This window comes from Phyllobates terribilis, unplaced genomic scaffold (assembly GCF_046119375.1).
Source record: "Phyllobates terribilis strain yellow unplaced genomic scaffold, ASM4611937v1 Scaffold_5__5_contigs__length_657084704, whole genome shotgun sequence".
NCBI lineage: Eukaryota > Metazoa > Chordata > Amphibia > Anura > Dendrobatidae > Phyllobates > Phyllobates terribilis.
Genome location: NW_027362765.1, coordinates 26558616 through 26574269, shown reverse-complemented (window position 1 = coordinate 26574269; position 15654 = coordinate 26558616). Strand labels below are relative to the sequence as shown.

General features: G+C 42.4%; 1 protein-coding gene across 1 annotated transcript in view; it reads right to left on the bottom strand.

Moving 5' to 3' along the window:
* Positions 1-15297, bottom strand: part of LOC141271792 (uncharacterized) — a 31784-nt gene extending 16487 nt beyond the window's left edge. Inside the window, exons 1-7 of the mRNA XM_073681947.1 lie at positions 15238-15297; positions 15063-15143; positions 1398-1548; positions 1092-1268; positions 886-1009; positions 705-802; positions 428-518 (exon numbers count right to left, since the gene is read on the bottom strand). Of these exons, the coding sequence (XP_073538048.1) occupies positions 428-518; positions 705-802; positions 886-1009; positions 1092-1268; positions 1398-1475 (568 nt within the window). The 5' untranslated portion in view covers positions 1476-1548; positions 15063-15143; positions 15238-15297. The remainder of the gene's footprint in view (positions 1-427; positions 519-704; positions 803-885; positions 1010-1091; positions 1269-1397; positions 1549-15062; positions 15144-15237) is intronic.
* Between the last annotated feature and the right edge of the window lie 357 nt (positions 15298-15654).

The window sequence follows — 15654 nt, the reverse complement described above, 5'->3', positions numbered from 1 at the left end:
CAGCAGCACAGAAGAGAAGGTAGATTCATCCAATAAGATATCAAGGTTCTAGGAAGGTAACAGCATCATTACCCTCCACTTTCTCTTAGAGGCCAATCATAATATTTTTCTTAAAATAATTTTCTAACTTGTCAGCACATTCTACCTATGCTGTCATTTGGCTTAGTAGTTTACAGATCTGGGCAGGTAAGGATCAGCATTTTCTGATTCCAGGAGGTTGATGGATCCTCCAGGTTGTAAGCTCTATAGAAGAAGGGCTTTCAATGCCCAAAAGTAATTTGAAAAGTATTGGGTGGAGGAACATTCAGGGATATAACAGCAGAATCACACGATTGTGATATGTCCGGACTACACTGGTGATAAAGCAGTGAAAGCTGATGAATGAGAAGAATCTGTGACTTCTCTGCATTTAGTGGTTACTACCCACCTGGACAATAATCTGTAGAAATTTCCTCTTTATACCGCTCATCAACCCTCACATATGTTTCTGGAGTATCAATATGGGTCAGATCTTCACCCTAAAACAAATATTGTAAAAGTCACCGACAGATGGAGAAGTCACATCTATGATCAGCTCTAATCCTCACATCTCCACAGATCTCATTACACAAGTATAAAACATATAATATTGGTGGATAAAACAAGACCTTCACAGCTGTCTACACATCATAGGGGAGATCTCATAACACCTTCTCTCCATCTACCTGATGATCCTGAGGAACACTGGGATCTTCTTGTTTACAGTCCTGTGGGAGAAGAGGACGGGGACATCTCTCTGGTATTGTCCTCTTACTGGAAAGATCTGGAGGAAACACAAACAAGGAATGAATTCATTCTTTACATACAGATAATTATAGGTTGTGTGTATTTAGTCCTTTCTATTACCTGGTGGTGTGAGGGGCTGGGGAACCTCCATCATGACGTCCTTGTACAGATCTTTGTGTCCTTCTAAATACTCCCACTCCTCCATGGTGAAATAGACGGTGACATCCTGACACCTTATAGGAACCTGACACATACAATGATACCGTCATTCCCCGATCCCTTCATAGTGTTACTGTATAATGTCCCAGCATTCCCAGCAGTGTCACCTCTCCAGTCAGCAGCTCAATCATCTTGTAGGTGAGTTCTAGGATCTTCTGGTCATTGATGTCCTCATGTATCAAGGGGTGAGTTGGAGACCCTGTGATTGGGCTCAGGGTTCTTCCCCATTCGTCAGACACAGGGGGCTGACCACGTTCACTAGAGGTCTTCACTACCGTGTAATCCTGGTTATGGAGAGAAACATTAATAAATCTCACTACAAACATTTCCAGAGTCTTCACCTCTCCAGTTCTGTACATCTGTTATTCCCATAGATAAGAATGATGTAATGTGACGTCATCAGAATCTCTCACCTCTCCAGTAATCCGGAAGAGGATCTCTAGGGTGAGGTGTAATAGCCTCTCCGCCATTTTGTTCTTGTCCATATCCATCCTTGATGCGTAAATCAGAAAATTTGTCTAAATATAGAAGATTTCCACTGAGAGAATCCGATATTGTAGGGACCTGAATGTGAAGAAGATGAGCCGATGTAACATCATAAAGAATCTCATGCAATAATACAATTACTGGAGATAATAAGGGAAACATATAAGGAGATATAATCTGTAGATTTTATATTTTCTTATCTTGTACGGAGTGGAACATCAGTTGAATTGCTGACCAAGTCATCTCCTCCATTCTCCCAATCACTGTCTATGATGATCATTGCTTCAACAACTAATTGGCCATAGGTATCTCAAGTTTGTTGGGACTGACCAGGAAATAGAGAGACTGGAGGAAGACTCAAGCAGTGGTGGCACAGGAGTAGTGTGGGATCATTATTGTGTTACTATCTTTACTATTTTACTATATTCTCTTTATTTCCTGACATCTACTAATAAAACCTATATACTTTAGATCACACATCAAACAAAAAAAAAAGAAATGGTCATGAGCCCACAGCTATGTAGAAAGTAACTAAATCTTTATTAGGTAAAAGAAGTCTAGGTCCAAAAGATGAACCTAGCAGTTTCAACAGCGTCATCCACAGCCCATCCCAGGAGGAAGGCAGGACTGGCACCATTCCAGCAAGAGAGGACACTTATGGGTCCGTGTATGTCTCTACTTCAAAACACTAGTTGTATATACAACAATAGCAATAACAAAGAAATCATCTAAAATATTGATATCTATTAATCCATTTAAAAATAAGCCCAAACAATACGAGATATAGAAAAACACACTTTGGTGAGGAGATATGTCAGCTAATATGTGTAGACAGTGGAAATAGATGCCCAGCTGATAATGTGTATAGCTGAAGGCTTTTATCACTCTATAAAAGGGACCATGTTAATGACATCACACACTCCCAGAATGCTAGAGGGCTAATGCAGTGAGGACAAGTGTCCCCAAATGGTGTATAGCGCATGTACGCCGGCAGTAGGACCTTCCAGGGCGCATGCGCAGGTATTCCAGACACAAGAGGTCAAGTTCGCGATTCACACATGTATCCTGGGCCTCAGATAAATGTCAGGATGTCTAAAATAGCGCCCCTTACTGGTGAATGCGCAGTATGAGTCGATGGATGCTGAGCGCGCGCCCCCGCAACAGTCAGTCGCCTGGAGGAGGCGCCCGCGCGGCGTAGCAAAGGATAAGAAATTGCTGCAGTTTAGAAAAAATGCCACAACGGGAACCAATAAATGTCACAGCAGGTGCGATATTAACACCCATCAGGGAAAACATATAATGCATAAGATTCATATAAGTTACTGCAGATATTTATATATCTTATTAAGAGCTAAAATAGATATAATCAGAATCAATATATATACAGTTGTAATCTCTCTGAAAAAGCCCAAAATAGGCAGATTAGTATAATGTAGATACATATATCAGTCAGTACAATATTGGAAGCATGAGTGTGTGGAATAATAACTGGGGCTCACAGAACAGTAGATATCACCTGTGGTGTACACCATGATAAGAGGTGTCTAGCAATGCAAAACTTGGCTCTCTTGTATGGAACCAGAAGTAGTGTAACCGGCTTACAGTAGAAATTCCCATATACAGATCCTAAATAAAACCACCAAGGTCATCTGTTCATTCAATCCCGTGGGGGCGAGAGAGTCCAAACGGAAAATCCATTGGAATTCTATTTGGAGGATTAGTTTATTCCAATCTCCTTTTCTGACATTTTATCTGACAACCTCCAAAATACAAAAGGAGATAGCTCTGTTGTCACCCTGATGATACTCTCTAATTTGTCTAGTAATGGGATATCCCTTTTATATCTGATATCTCAGAGGTGTCACTGATGCATCTTCTAAATTCCCTTTTAGTTTTTCCCCGAAAGTCTAAATATTATGACATTCTTACTAAAATTTTGGTCGAGGGTCTGGATAAAAAACTAATCTCAAAGAATCAATTCATGCACCTAATTGTCACCATTCCCACTATTTATGTTCTCCATAAAGTTCATGAAGAGTTAGACCAACTTAGAGGACAACAAAACCTAAGATAAAAAACAAAAAAACATATTCCATACTATAAGTAAAAAGCAAAAGTGAATATACACAACATAGGGCACTTAGTAAACACTGGTTTTAATTAAATAAAAGACATCTCTGCTTTAGGTTCTTGCACTCAGTGAGAATTTACAGCAGAAAAATCTCATTAACTTATTATAAATTAACTTAATCAAATATTTGAAAACAATTATCGCAGTAAAAGAGCCGAGCTCAGATCAGTCAAACGCTTATTCACAATCACAGAATAGCTGGGTAGATAAGGTGCTCACTGCTATCAGTATTTTCAGCAGATTGCAAAGATTAAATGCACAATCAGAGCTTCAAACATAGTAAATCTCCAAAATGCCTGCAGTACATTGATCAAGTGCTCAGTATTACCAGTGCTCAGGAAGAATGGCTCCATCTCCCCTCACTCCTTTCTGGATGCACTTAGTCCCTGCTGGATGGAAAGACCGGGTCAGCAGCTTACAAGAAGGTTCTTTTCTACTGTCCTGGTCGTGCCCAGCGAAGCTCCCGTACCCAAGTGTATATCCTAGAAACAAACGTACCCCTACAAAATCCCTACCTACGTGTTTCAGCCTCATTCATGAGGTCTCATCAGGGGAGTGTATTTGCACAAGGGCAATGGAACCAGTAGATCCAAAGATAGCGAACAAGATGGGGTATGGATCCAGGCTTGAACCCAGCTTATGTATGGGAGAAGTGGGGACATAAAAATTGAGATTCTGGGGCATGCTCGATATTGCACAGGTACCCCCACCAATAGCATTAGCTGTCATTAAGAGTCGCATATATGTATACATATATACACACACACACTTGAAACCAGAACATTACATGCTCTATATAAAAAGCCACATATGCATGTTTTTCTCAATATCTCATATGAGATCAGAATAAACCTTTGCCGTTTTAGGTCAATTAAGATTACCATAATTTTTAATATTTGCCAAATGCCAGAATAATGAGAGAGAGAGAGAATGTTTTAAGGCATTTTTATTACTTACTGCAAAGTCAAAAGTTTACATACACTAAGATTACTATTAGTGATGCGCGAGTATGTTACTCGAGATTTACGTGCATGTTCGGGTGTTTTCCGAGTATCTTCGGCGTGCTCGAATGTTATGTTTGAGTCACTGTGTGTGCATGATTAGACAGCTTTAATACATGTGAGGAACGCCTAACAAATAGGCATTCCTCACATGTATTAAAGCTGTCAAACAGTCAAAAATCATGCACATATAGTGACTTAAACATTACATTCGAGCACGCCGAAGATAATCGGCGGGCACCCGACCATGCTCGCCGAAAGGGTTAAAAGAACACACTCGCTCATCACTAATTACTATGCCTTTAAACAATTCTGGACGGCCCATATGATGATGTCATGTGTTTAGAAGCTTATTTTTGGCAACATCTGAGTTAATTAGAGACACACCTGTGAATGTATTTTAGTGCAGACCTGACTGCTTCTTTGTGTAGCATCATGGGAAAGTCAAATCAGCCAAGATATCAGGAAAAGAATTGTGGACTTGTACAAGTCTGGCTCATCCTTGAGTACAATTTCAAGATATCTGAAGGTGCCTCGCTCATCTGTACAAACATTTATACGCCAGTACAAACAAGATGGGAATGTCGAGCCATCATACCACTCAGGAAGGAGACAGGTTCTGTGTCCCAGACATGAACGTGCTTTGGTCTGACATGTGCATATCAACCCAAGGACAAAACCAAAAGACCTTGTGAAGATGATGGCGGAAGGTGGTAAGATTGTGTCAATATCCACAGTGAAACGAGTACTTGGCCTGAAAGGCCACTCTGCCAGGAAGAAGCCACTACTCAAAATGAACATAAAAAAGAAGCCAGATTTATGTTTGCAAATGCACACAAGAACAAAGACCTTAATTTTGGAGACATGTAATGTGACCTGATGAAACTAAAATTTAACTTTTTGGGTATACTGACCATCGTTAAGGAGGAAAAAGGGAGAAGCTTGGAAGCCTAAAAACACCTTCCCAACTGTGAAACATGGCAGCATCATGTTGTGGGGTTGTTTTGCTACAGGAGGGACTGGTGCACTTCACAAAATAGATGGCATCATGAGAAAAGAAGATTATGTGGCAATACTGAAGCAACATCTCAAGACATCAGCTAGGAAGTTAAAGCTTGGGCAGAAATGGGTCTTCCAAATGAACAATGACCCGAAGCATACTGCCAAAATGGTAACAAAGTGGCTTAAGGATAACAAAGTCAATGTTTTGGAGTGGCTATCACAAAGCCCTGATCTCAATCCTATTGAAAATTTATGGGCAAAGCTGAAAAGGCATGTGCAAGCAAGACGACCTACAAATCTGGATCAGTTATACCAGTTTTGTCAGGAGGAATGGGCCCAAATTCCGACCAACTATTGTGAGAAGCTTGTGGAAGGATATCCCAAACGTTTGACCCAAGTCATTCAGTTTAAGGGCAATGGTACCAAATACTAATGAAATGTATGTAAACTTTTGATTTTGCAGTAAGTAATCAAAATGCCTTAAAACATTCTCTCTCATTATTCTGGCATTTGGCAAATATTAAAAATTATGGTAATCCTAATTGACCTAAAACGGGAAAGGTTAATTCTGATTTTATGACAGATATTGAGAAAAACATGCATATCTGTCTTTTTATATAGCATGTGGTAGATCGGCTCACTTGGTTGCACATAGGGGTACACAGGAACACTGTCTCTTTAAATCTTCTGCTAATTTTTTAAGAGCACTGCATAAATTACAGCAATGTTAGCAAAACAAACACGGCCTTCCTGGCCTAACGGGAAAAACAAAACAACCATAACATACATAACATATGGCACAGTCGTTGTTGCTACGGGTAACTACCCGCTTCAGGAACAAAACAACCCAAGGTTTAGCTTTCCTTAACATGGACACTACAGCTTCAGAGCTTGTGCCTCCAGGCCCTCCCCACACCAAATGCTCTGAAAGGCTGTGATTTTATCCTCTGAGTTCCTCCCTTTCTACGGGTGTTTAAATCACCCTAGCACTAAGATGGCTGATTAACCCCCTTTCTATACTTTGTGTGCTGGAACACTTTTTATGTTTATATCGCTGGAGCTGACAATCTTAGTGTTACACATCTTCTCTCCAGTACTTTGCCAGTGACATTGTCACAAGTGTATGTAAACTTCTGTTTTCAACTGTACATACTGCACCCTTAATGCTTACCACATTCCAGGTGTGTGATCCTGCACTTCCTGTCCAAATAAACCAGGGAGCCACTCTGTTTGATCCACATAGTTTCCCTCCACCCACTCCTGCATAACCATTGGGATGCAATGCTTGTGTGCCATTAGATAATTTTAAGGGTCCTAGGGTGGATGTGATGGCGAGGGAATGCTGTATTCCTTCACCCCGTCTACCAATCAAAGACAAGTGTCCCGATCCTCCTTTGTTGTGTGTTTAATGCATGTCATCCACGTTTTGGTTGCAGCCTCTGCTGCTTCTGGTTCTTTCACTTCAGGAACCGCTTCAGACACACTAAGGGACTTCCACTCCATTTTGTAAAAATTAACTTTACTTGATGTTTCCAATTCAACACAGTTGAACATACAAGAATGGATAATTACGTTTCCAGGAATACAGTTCCTTACAGAGCACATACTGTTGATCACTGTCCGACGGTCCTGTGCTATCCCTTATATAGTCTACCGCTTTTGGCCCTTGAGATGCTTGAGACGCTCACAGCTTTAAAGAGTCCTGCACTGTCTTCTCTGGACTAATCCCTGTCCGACTATTCCCCCAGCCTGGGGTGGTTTTGAGGAAAGCTTCACTGCTGCCACTTAGGGACAGTAGGTCCGGGAAAGTCTGTTTCAGATTTACAGACCGACGTTACTTTGCTGCTGGACAAACCGTGCTCTTACTGCTCCCCTGGATCTCCAACTAACTACTGACAGGAACATCCCCTTCTCTTTACTGTCCTGCTCCTCCCACACTGAGCAGCTTCTAATTCTTTAACTATTTTCTATCTTAAAGTGCTCGCCTCTGCACTACCCCAATCTTGTCTACATAAACCTAAAATGACCCTGTAGCTAACACGTCTGACAGTAGTCACATGCATGTTCATACAGTTGTGCTCAAAAGTTTACATACCCCGGCAGAATTTTTCCTTTTTTGGCATTGTTTCAGAGAATATGAATGATAACAAAATAACTTTTTCTCCACTCATGGTTATTGAAGGAGTGAAGACATTTATTGTTAAACTATTGTGCTTTCTCTTTTTAAATCTTAATGACAACAAAAAACATCCAAATGACTCTGATCAAAAGTTCACATTCCCTGGTGATTTTGGCCTGATAACATGTACAGAATTTGACACAAATGGGATTGAATGGCTACTAAAGGAAACATTCTCACCTGTGACCTGTTTGCTTGTAATCAGTGTGTGTGCATAAAAGCTGAGTGAGTTTCTGGGATCCAGACAGACTCCATCATCTTTCATCCAGCCACTGACGTTTCTGGATTGTGAGTCATGGGGAAAGCAAAAGAATTGTCAACGGATCTACGGGAAAAGGTAGTTGAACTGTATAACACAGGAAAGGGATACAAAAAGATATCCAAGGAATTGATAATGCCAGTCAGCAGTGTTCAAACTGTGATTAACAAATGGAAAATCAGGGGCTCTGTAAAAACAAACCATGGTCAGGTAGACCAACAAAAATTTCAGCCACAACTGGCAGGAAAATTGTTCAGGATGCAAAGAAAATCCCACAAATAACATCAGCTGAAATTCAGGACTCTCTGAAAACTAGCGGTGTGGCTGTTTCAACATGCACAACTTGTATAAAAATGGGCTGCATGGTCGACCCGCCAGAAGAAAGTCATTACTGCGCAAAGGTCACAAAGTATCTCGCCTACAGTACGCCCAAAAGCACAGAGACAAGCCTCAAAACTTCTGGAACTCCTACATGGCCTTTGGTTCTGTCCTGCATCGGTTTCCTATTGGGACCAGGTAGCTGACATGATTAACACCACATGGGGACCAGAATATGTCCTTTCTTCATGTTTAGCCCTGCTGCATGTTTGGACTAACATAAACAACCCTAACAAATTAATAGGGAGTCCCCCCAAGCTACTACATACCTGGCTTATATTCGCAAAAAACAGCTCCTAAAACATTGGCTAGATCCCAATATCCCTCCCATTATGGAACTAATAGCACAAATGAAGCATTATATGGAGGTAGAACAACAAGATGCCCTATGTAATAAAGAGAAGCAAGCAGGCAAATTCCTTCTAAAATGGAAACCGTTTATTATAAATTGTTGTTCAATAGAGGACAAAAGGAAAATGGTAGAACCCTTTACATCTACAGCATGGTATATACTAGAAGATCTCAGAGATAACTTAGGTCCACTTCGTTTAACTTAAAATGAAGAAGAGAATGGTGAGGAGAACAATCAATGGGCCAGAACTTCTGGCATAGATATAAATGCACTAATTATCCATGATGGCTTCAATGAGATATAAGACATACTGTCAACTAATTCATTTTGATGTTTGTTATATCTGTTATACCAATTAAATATGTGAATAGAGTAGTTATAGACCCAGTCTGCGTACGGGCACTCTTACCTCTCTATGTACCAGATTAGATGTATGTTATGTATTTGTGTCTTGAAAAATCATATAAAAATGATGTTGGAAAAAAAAAAACTTCTGGAACAAGGTAATTTGGAGTGATGAGACCAAAATTGAACTTTTTAGCCACAACCATAAACATTACATTTGGAGAGCGGTCAACAAGGCCTATGATGAAAGGAACACCATTCCTACTGTAAAGCACGGAGGTGGATTGCTGATGTTTTGGGGATGTATGAGCTACAAAGGAAACTTGGTAAAAATTGAAGGAAAGATGAATGCAGCATGTTATCAGCAAATACTGGAGGCAAATTTGTACTCATCAGCCCAGAAGCTGCGCATGAGACGTACTTGGACGTTCCAACATGACAACGATCTAAACCACAAGGCCAAGTCGACCTGTCATTGGCTACAGCAGAACAAAGTGAAAGCCATCTCAGTGGCCACTCTGGGAGATCTCCAACGCACATTTCATGCTAGAAAGCCCAGGAATTTACAGGAACTGGAGGCTTTTTGCCAAGAAGAATGGGCAGCTTTACCATCTGAGAAAATAAAGAACCTCACCCACAACTACAACTTCAAGCTGTCATTGATGTTAGAGGGGGCAATACAGTATTAAGAACTGGGGTATGTAAACTTTTGATCAGGGTCATTTGGATGTTTTTGGTTGACATTAAGATTTAAAAAGAAAAAACACAGTAGTCGGACAATAAATGGCTTCACCCAACCAATAACCATGAGTGGAGAAAAAGTTTTTTGGTCATCATTCATATTCTCTGAAACAAGGCCAAAAAGCAAAAAATCTGCCGGGGTATGTAAACTTTTGAGCACAACTGTATATAAAATAAACAGAGTACATCACTTTGTGCACACAGAGAGAGGAGGCGCATTACCGTTCCGGTCACCACTTACACAGGCTCTGCGTGTGACGCTGCTTCCTGGCTGTTCAGTCACCATGGAGACATCTTGCTCCCACTTCATTGGTTTTGTCATGCTGACTCTCCACTAGGTGCCACAACCACCTCCCTGGTTTCCATCCTGCATTAACTCAATCATCAGCATTGCCCTGGAGATCCAGCCCTGCAGCACTCCCCTAACACCACAAACCAAACAACACCATGAAGACAAAGAAGATCCAGCCCTGCAGCACTCCCCTATGTTCTCTACAGTGTCCCACTGTTCATGACACTTAATCTGCCTACTTCTGTAAGGCCATGCTTAAAGGGAATCCTTTCTCCCTCCTGGGACCTATCAGACCTCTAATATGGGCATACAGGTGATAGAAATGTGAATCTATACTTACCTGTATGTCCCATATTAGAGATCTGATTGCTTTGAAAATGCTTTTTATAAAATCATTTTACCTATGCTTGGCGTCCAGGGGACACCAAGAAATCCCCGCCTATATCTATATCACCCCCCTCCCCTGCACGTCACAGGCCTTCCCGGCGCCTGCGCAGAAGATCCCTGCACCACAAAGATACACAGACTGCCGGAATTACCGTGCCTTGCGTACCAGGTAAATTGCGCAGGCGCGGGATCCGGCATGGGAACTGCACGGCACAGGGGAGGGGGGAAATATTGAAATTAATTAAGCAGGCAGGGATTTCTTGCCACCCCCCGGACGCCAAGCATAGATAAAATGATTTTATAAAAAGCATTTTCAAAGCAATCAGATCTCTAATATGGGACATACAGGTAAGTATAGATTCACATTTCTGTAAGTATAGATTCACATTTCTATCACCTGTATGCCCATATTAGAGGTCTGATAGGTCCCAGAGGGTGACAGATTCCCTTTAATCACTGATAAGTCAATTGAGTATTTCTCTCTCCCAATACCTATTATGTACTAATCATAGGACATGTTAAAGATTCACTATTTACAACAGTGCTGAAGTGGCAGTACTATTGATATTAATTAATCATATATCTTAGTATGGAAAGTTTTCAATGGAGGGATGAGGAAGAGGGGGAGAGAGATAGGTGGGCTGAGTGATTAGGAGGTTTTGGAGGGTATTTTTTGCAGTTCCAATTGCCCACAACCTCCATAAATCCTCATTATCTTATCTAGACATTCAGGAGCGCCATTTGTTCCTATTCTGGAATAGCTCAGCTACTGAGGGAAATTCATAATTCCCCCTAAAGAGAGTTGTGGTGTAAGAGACCCCCTTGTGAGGGTACAACAATAATACAACACTTCACAAATGGTAGATTTCACCTTGAAATTGCTCTCTTCCCGACCCTAATCGGCTCTGGTATTCTCCGGCAGGGTTTGTCAGCCATCAATTGGACAAGAAAAAGATGAGATCCAGCTTTCCCAATGTGATCTAAGACCCTCAAAATCAAACAAAGCAGCTGAAGTTCAGCTGCTCATTTAATCCCTTAGGAGCTGCAGTTTGTAATCAAAAAATCCATTTAGATTCTCTCTGAAGCAGCAATCTGTCAAAATTACCCCCTCTATTTGGAGGTTTTATCAGGTCAGTTCCCATAAACCGTAAATATGATACATCCCCTTCATGTACAGTATTAATATGTTTGGCTAAGGTAGTATCCCGACCATTTGATATATCCCCGCAGTGTTCATCCACCTGTCTGCGAAGATCTCGTGTGATTTTACCCACATATTCCCTTCTACATCTGCATGTGGCCTTATAGACCAGAGTTCCCCAACTCCAGTCCTCAAGACCCACCAACAGGCCATGTTTTCAGAATTTCCTTAGTATTGCACAGGTGATAATTACATCACCTGTATAATAGTAAGGAAATCCTGAAAACATTATCTGTTGGTGGGCCTTGAGGACTGGAGTGGAGGAAGACTGTTATAGACCACCTCTTTTGTCATAGAATAGATGAAAGCAATAATGGTGTATTCTCCATGTGACCCGGCTGGTGAAGGTCTTCACAGTCTCCATAACAGGACAGGCCACACAGCCTTTGCATTTACAGCAGACCTTTGGGCTCTTTGGTAACCATGGTAATCACTGTGGGGCCCACAAAATGGCTATGAACAACTCGGTCTTTTATTGATCGGTTCAAATCGTAATGCTCGGGTGCTCTACCCGAGTAACCAGTATAACAGAAGTCAAAGGGCATTTTTCAGGTGACCCACCGACAGAGGTCTGGAGGGGGTCTAAAATTTGGTCAAATCGATGGAAACAGCACTAAAATTACATTGGATCATCATGGGGAAGACCCCTGGAAGCATCTCTGAATCGCAGATTGCTGCTGTGAACAATCTTTTCAGGGTATTATGCCACTTTTAGGAACGGACAATAAAACGAAGATAAAATGGATTTTCCGGGAAAAACATGTTAAGAAACATTCTTTCCAGGATAATGACTTGTATATAAGGCAAAATAAATAAGAGAAAAAAAATGCCCCTCCACATCTTGGGCTATGCTCACATGTAGTGTTTTTGCTGCGTCATTGCACGTTCACATTGCCTTCAACGTTGACAAAAACATTCATCAGGAAATATAATTTTAAAATTTTAATACCTTATCTGGCCATGTGGTATGTGAGACATGATCAGACACATCCTCTTTCATGGTCCCATTTTTTTTTTCATGGCCATCAGGCGGCCCTCACTATTGTTAGAGGGCAAGCAGGTGGCCCTCACTATTGTCAGAGGGCCATTCGACAGTCCTCACTCAAATTTTAGAGGGCCAGCAGCCAGCCCTCACTTAACATTTTTGGAGGGCTATCAGCGAGCTATGTTTTGCATAGCTCTATATTACTACTGCAATATAATTTATGCATCGGAGGTGGTAAAATGTTATTTTTTGTATTAATACTGTAAAGTTTGAAACTTGGAGGGCCAGCAGGCGGCCTCCACTATTTTTAGAGGGCCAGCAGGCATCTTGTGGACGGATGAGACCAAGCTAGAGATTTTTGTTATAGCACATCATTCAACTGTTTACGGTCAATGGAATTAGGCCTACAAATAAAAGAACACAATACTTACAGTCAAATATGATGGAGGTTCAAAGATATTTAGGGGTTGATTTGCTGCCTCTGACACTGGGCACCTTGACTGTGTGCAAGGCATCATGAAATGGGAAGATTACCAAAGGATTTTGGGTCGCAATGTTGTGTCCAGTGTCAGAAATCTGGGTTTACATCCTAGGTCATGGGTCTTCCCGCAGGACAGTGAACCCAAACATACTTCATGAAGCCCCCAGAAATGGATGGAAACAAAGCACTGGAGAGTTCTGAAGGGGTAATTCCAGCTCCAGTAGCGTCAAATCGCCCATCTCTGCCTCTTACATACAGAAGCTACAGAGAAACTGCGAATGGACACATTAAATTTTGTTAACTTGGATGAATTTCTGTCAAATTTGAAAACTTTCTGTCAACTTCGATGAAATTATTTATTTTACTGACTTATATAGCGCCATTATTTCCACAGCGCTTTACAGACATTATCGACACTATCCCCATTGAGGGTCACAATCTAGATTCCCTATCAGTATGTCTTTGGAGTGTGGAAGGAAACTGGAGAACCCAGAGTAAAACCACGCAAACACGGGGAGAAAGTATAAACTCTTTTCAGAAGCTGGTGGGAATTGAACCCAGGAGCTAAGCGCTGCAAGGCTGCAGTGCTAACCACTGAACTACAATGCTGCCCATAATTTGTCAACTTTGATGAATTTCTGTTAACTTCAATGAATTTCTATCAACAAAAGTGGGTGCTCCATGATGGAAAAGTCTTTAGTAAGAGGCCAGCACCGCACAACGAGCATAGGGTCCCAGGTCTTATATGAACCCGAAGACAAAATGCTGCCAGCCAATCACTGTAATGTCACTACCAACATGGCTATGAGATTACAGTGACTGTCAGGCAATCCCTGCATGTTAATTGGCTGCCTAAAAAGCGCCAAACATGCGGGACAGGGACTCGAGCTCCCGCCCGAGCATTTAAAAAATAGTCGCCGAGTAACGACCATCTTGAGCAATGTGATGCTCGGGCAAGTAACAAGCTTCTGTATACTCGCTCATCACTAGTGGTATTCAATTGGACACATTTGTCATCCTTTTCTTTTTGATTATTTCTGATTATCAATGTACAGCATGCATTTTGGAGATTTGGCGATGTTCAAACTAGGCGTTTTTTCAGAATTTTTTTTTCTGCAACAAAGCCTGATCTCTTGGCAGAAAAGAAGCTGTTACTTGTGTGAGCCTGCAGGCTGGGGGTCTGCGTGCGGAATGAGAGGCTCATGTTACTTGCGTGTGCTTGTGGGTCTGTGTGGGGATGGTGGTGGTGCTGTTACTTTCGTGGAACTGCGTGGGTACTGTTACTTGCGTGGGGCTGCATGCTGGAGATTTGTGGGGGGAAGTTAGGGTCCTGTAACTTGCGTGAGGCTGCGTTCTGGGGGTTTGCGCAAGGAACAAGGGGTGCTGTTACATGCGTGGGGAAGGAGGGGTCCTGTTACTTGCAGGGGGCTGCGAACTGGGGGTTTGCGTGGGGAAGAAGTAGGTCCTGTTACTTGAGTGGGGTTGCGTGCTGGGGGGTCTTCGTGGGAAATGAGGGGGTTCTGATACTTGCATGGGGTTGCGTGCTGGGGGTCAGGAGGAAGGAGGGGATGCTGGTCCTTCTCTGGGGCTGCTTGCTGGGGACTGCGTGGGGAAGGAGGGTGGAGACATGAGGCTCAGTGGGTGCTCTCGTTCGATGGCCTGTCGGTCTTTAGAAAGACATGGACCTGGTCTCATCCCAATGAACTCCCGCACTCCTTCCCCTAGGGCAGAATACTACGCAGACCACACAGGGTGAGGGTAACACAATGGGGGGATACTTTATTGTATCACCAACAGTCAATAACATATAGAACAGTCCCAGCAAGTACACAAGATGGTGCAAATGACGGAGTCTCACCTTTTCGCTGGCTCACGGGGATTAGAACCTCTGTGACTTTGGGGATTCCAGGGTCGACTACCCCCAACCAGTAGCACCTCACTTTTGGCGGGCACCCACAGAGAGGAGGTAATGACAAGCTTAAGTAGTTTAATCAGCTCTCTGCCAAACTTGAAGAAATAAATAGTATACTTACCAATACCACAGGACCTGTGATGACGTCACGATCATGTGACGAGAGGGGGAGGAGCCACACAGCTTTGCATGTTGGAAGCTGCAGGAGATGAGGAAATGAGGGAGCAGGGTATATGGGGAGTGCAGGGGGTGTGTGACAGAGGGGGCAGGCTATGGGGGTGCACACTGACAGAGGGATGTGTGGGGGTACAGACAGTGGGAAATAGAGGGGTCCACACTGTGATAAGGGAGTGTGAGAGAGGGGTGCTGAGGAGTATGCAAAAGTATGGTGGTTATAGAATATAAGGGGGGCAGTGTGGAGGCCATAGTTAGTGCGGGAGGGATGGTGGTTATAGTATATAAGGGGGATAGTGTAGCGGCCATAGTTAGTGCGGGAGGGATGGTGGTTATAGTATATAAGGGGGACAGTGTGGTGGCC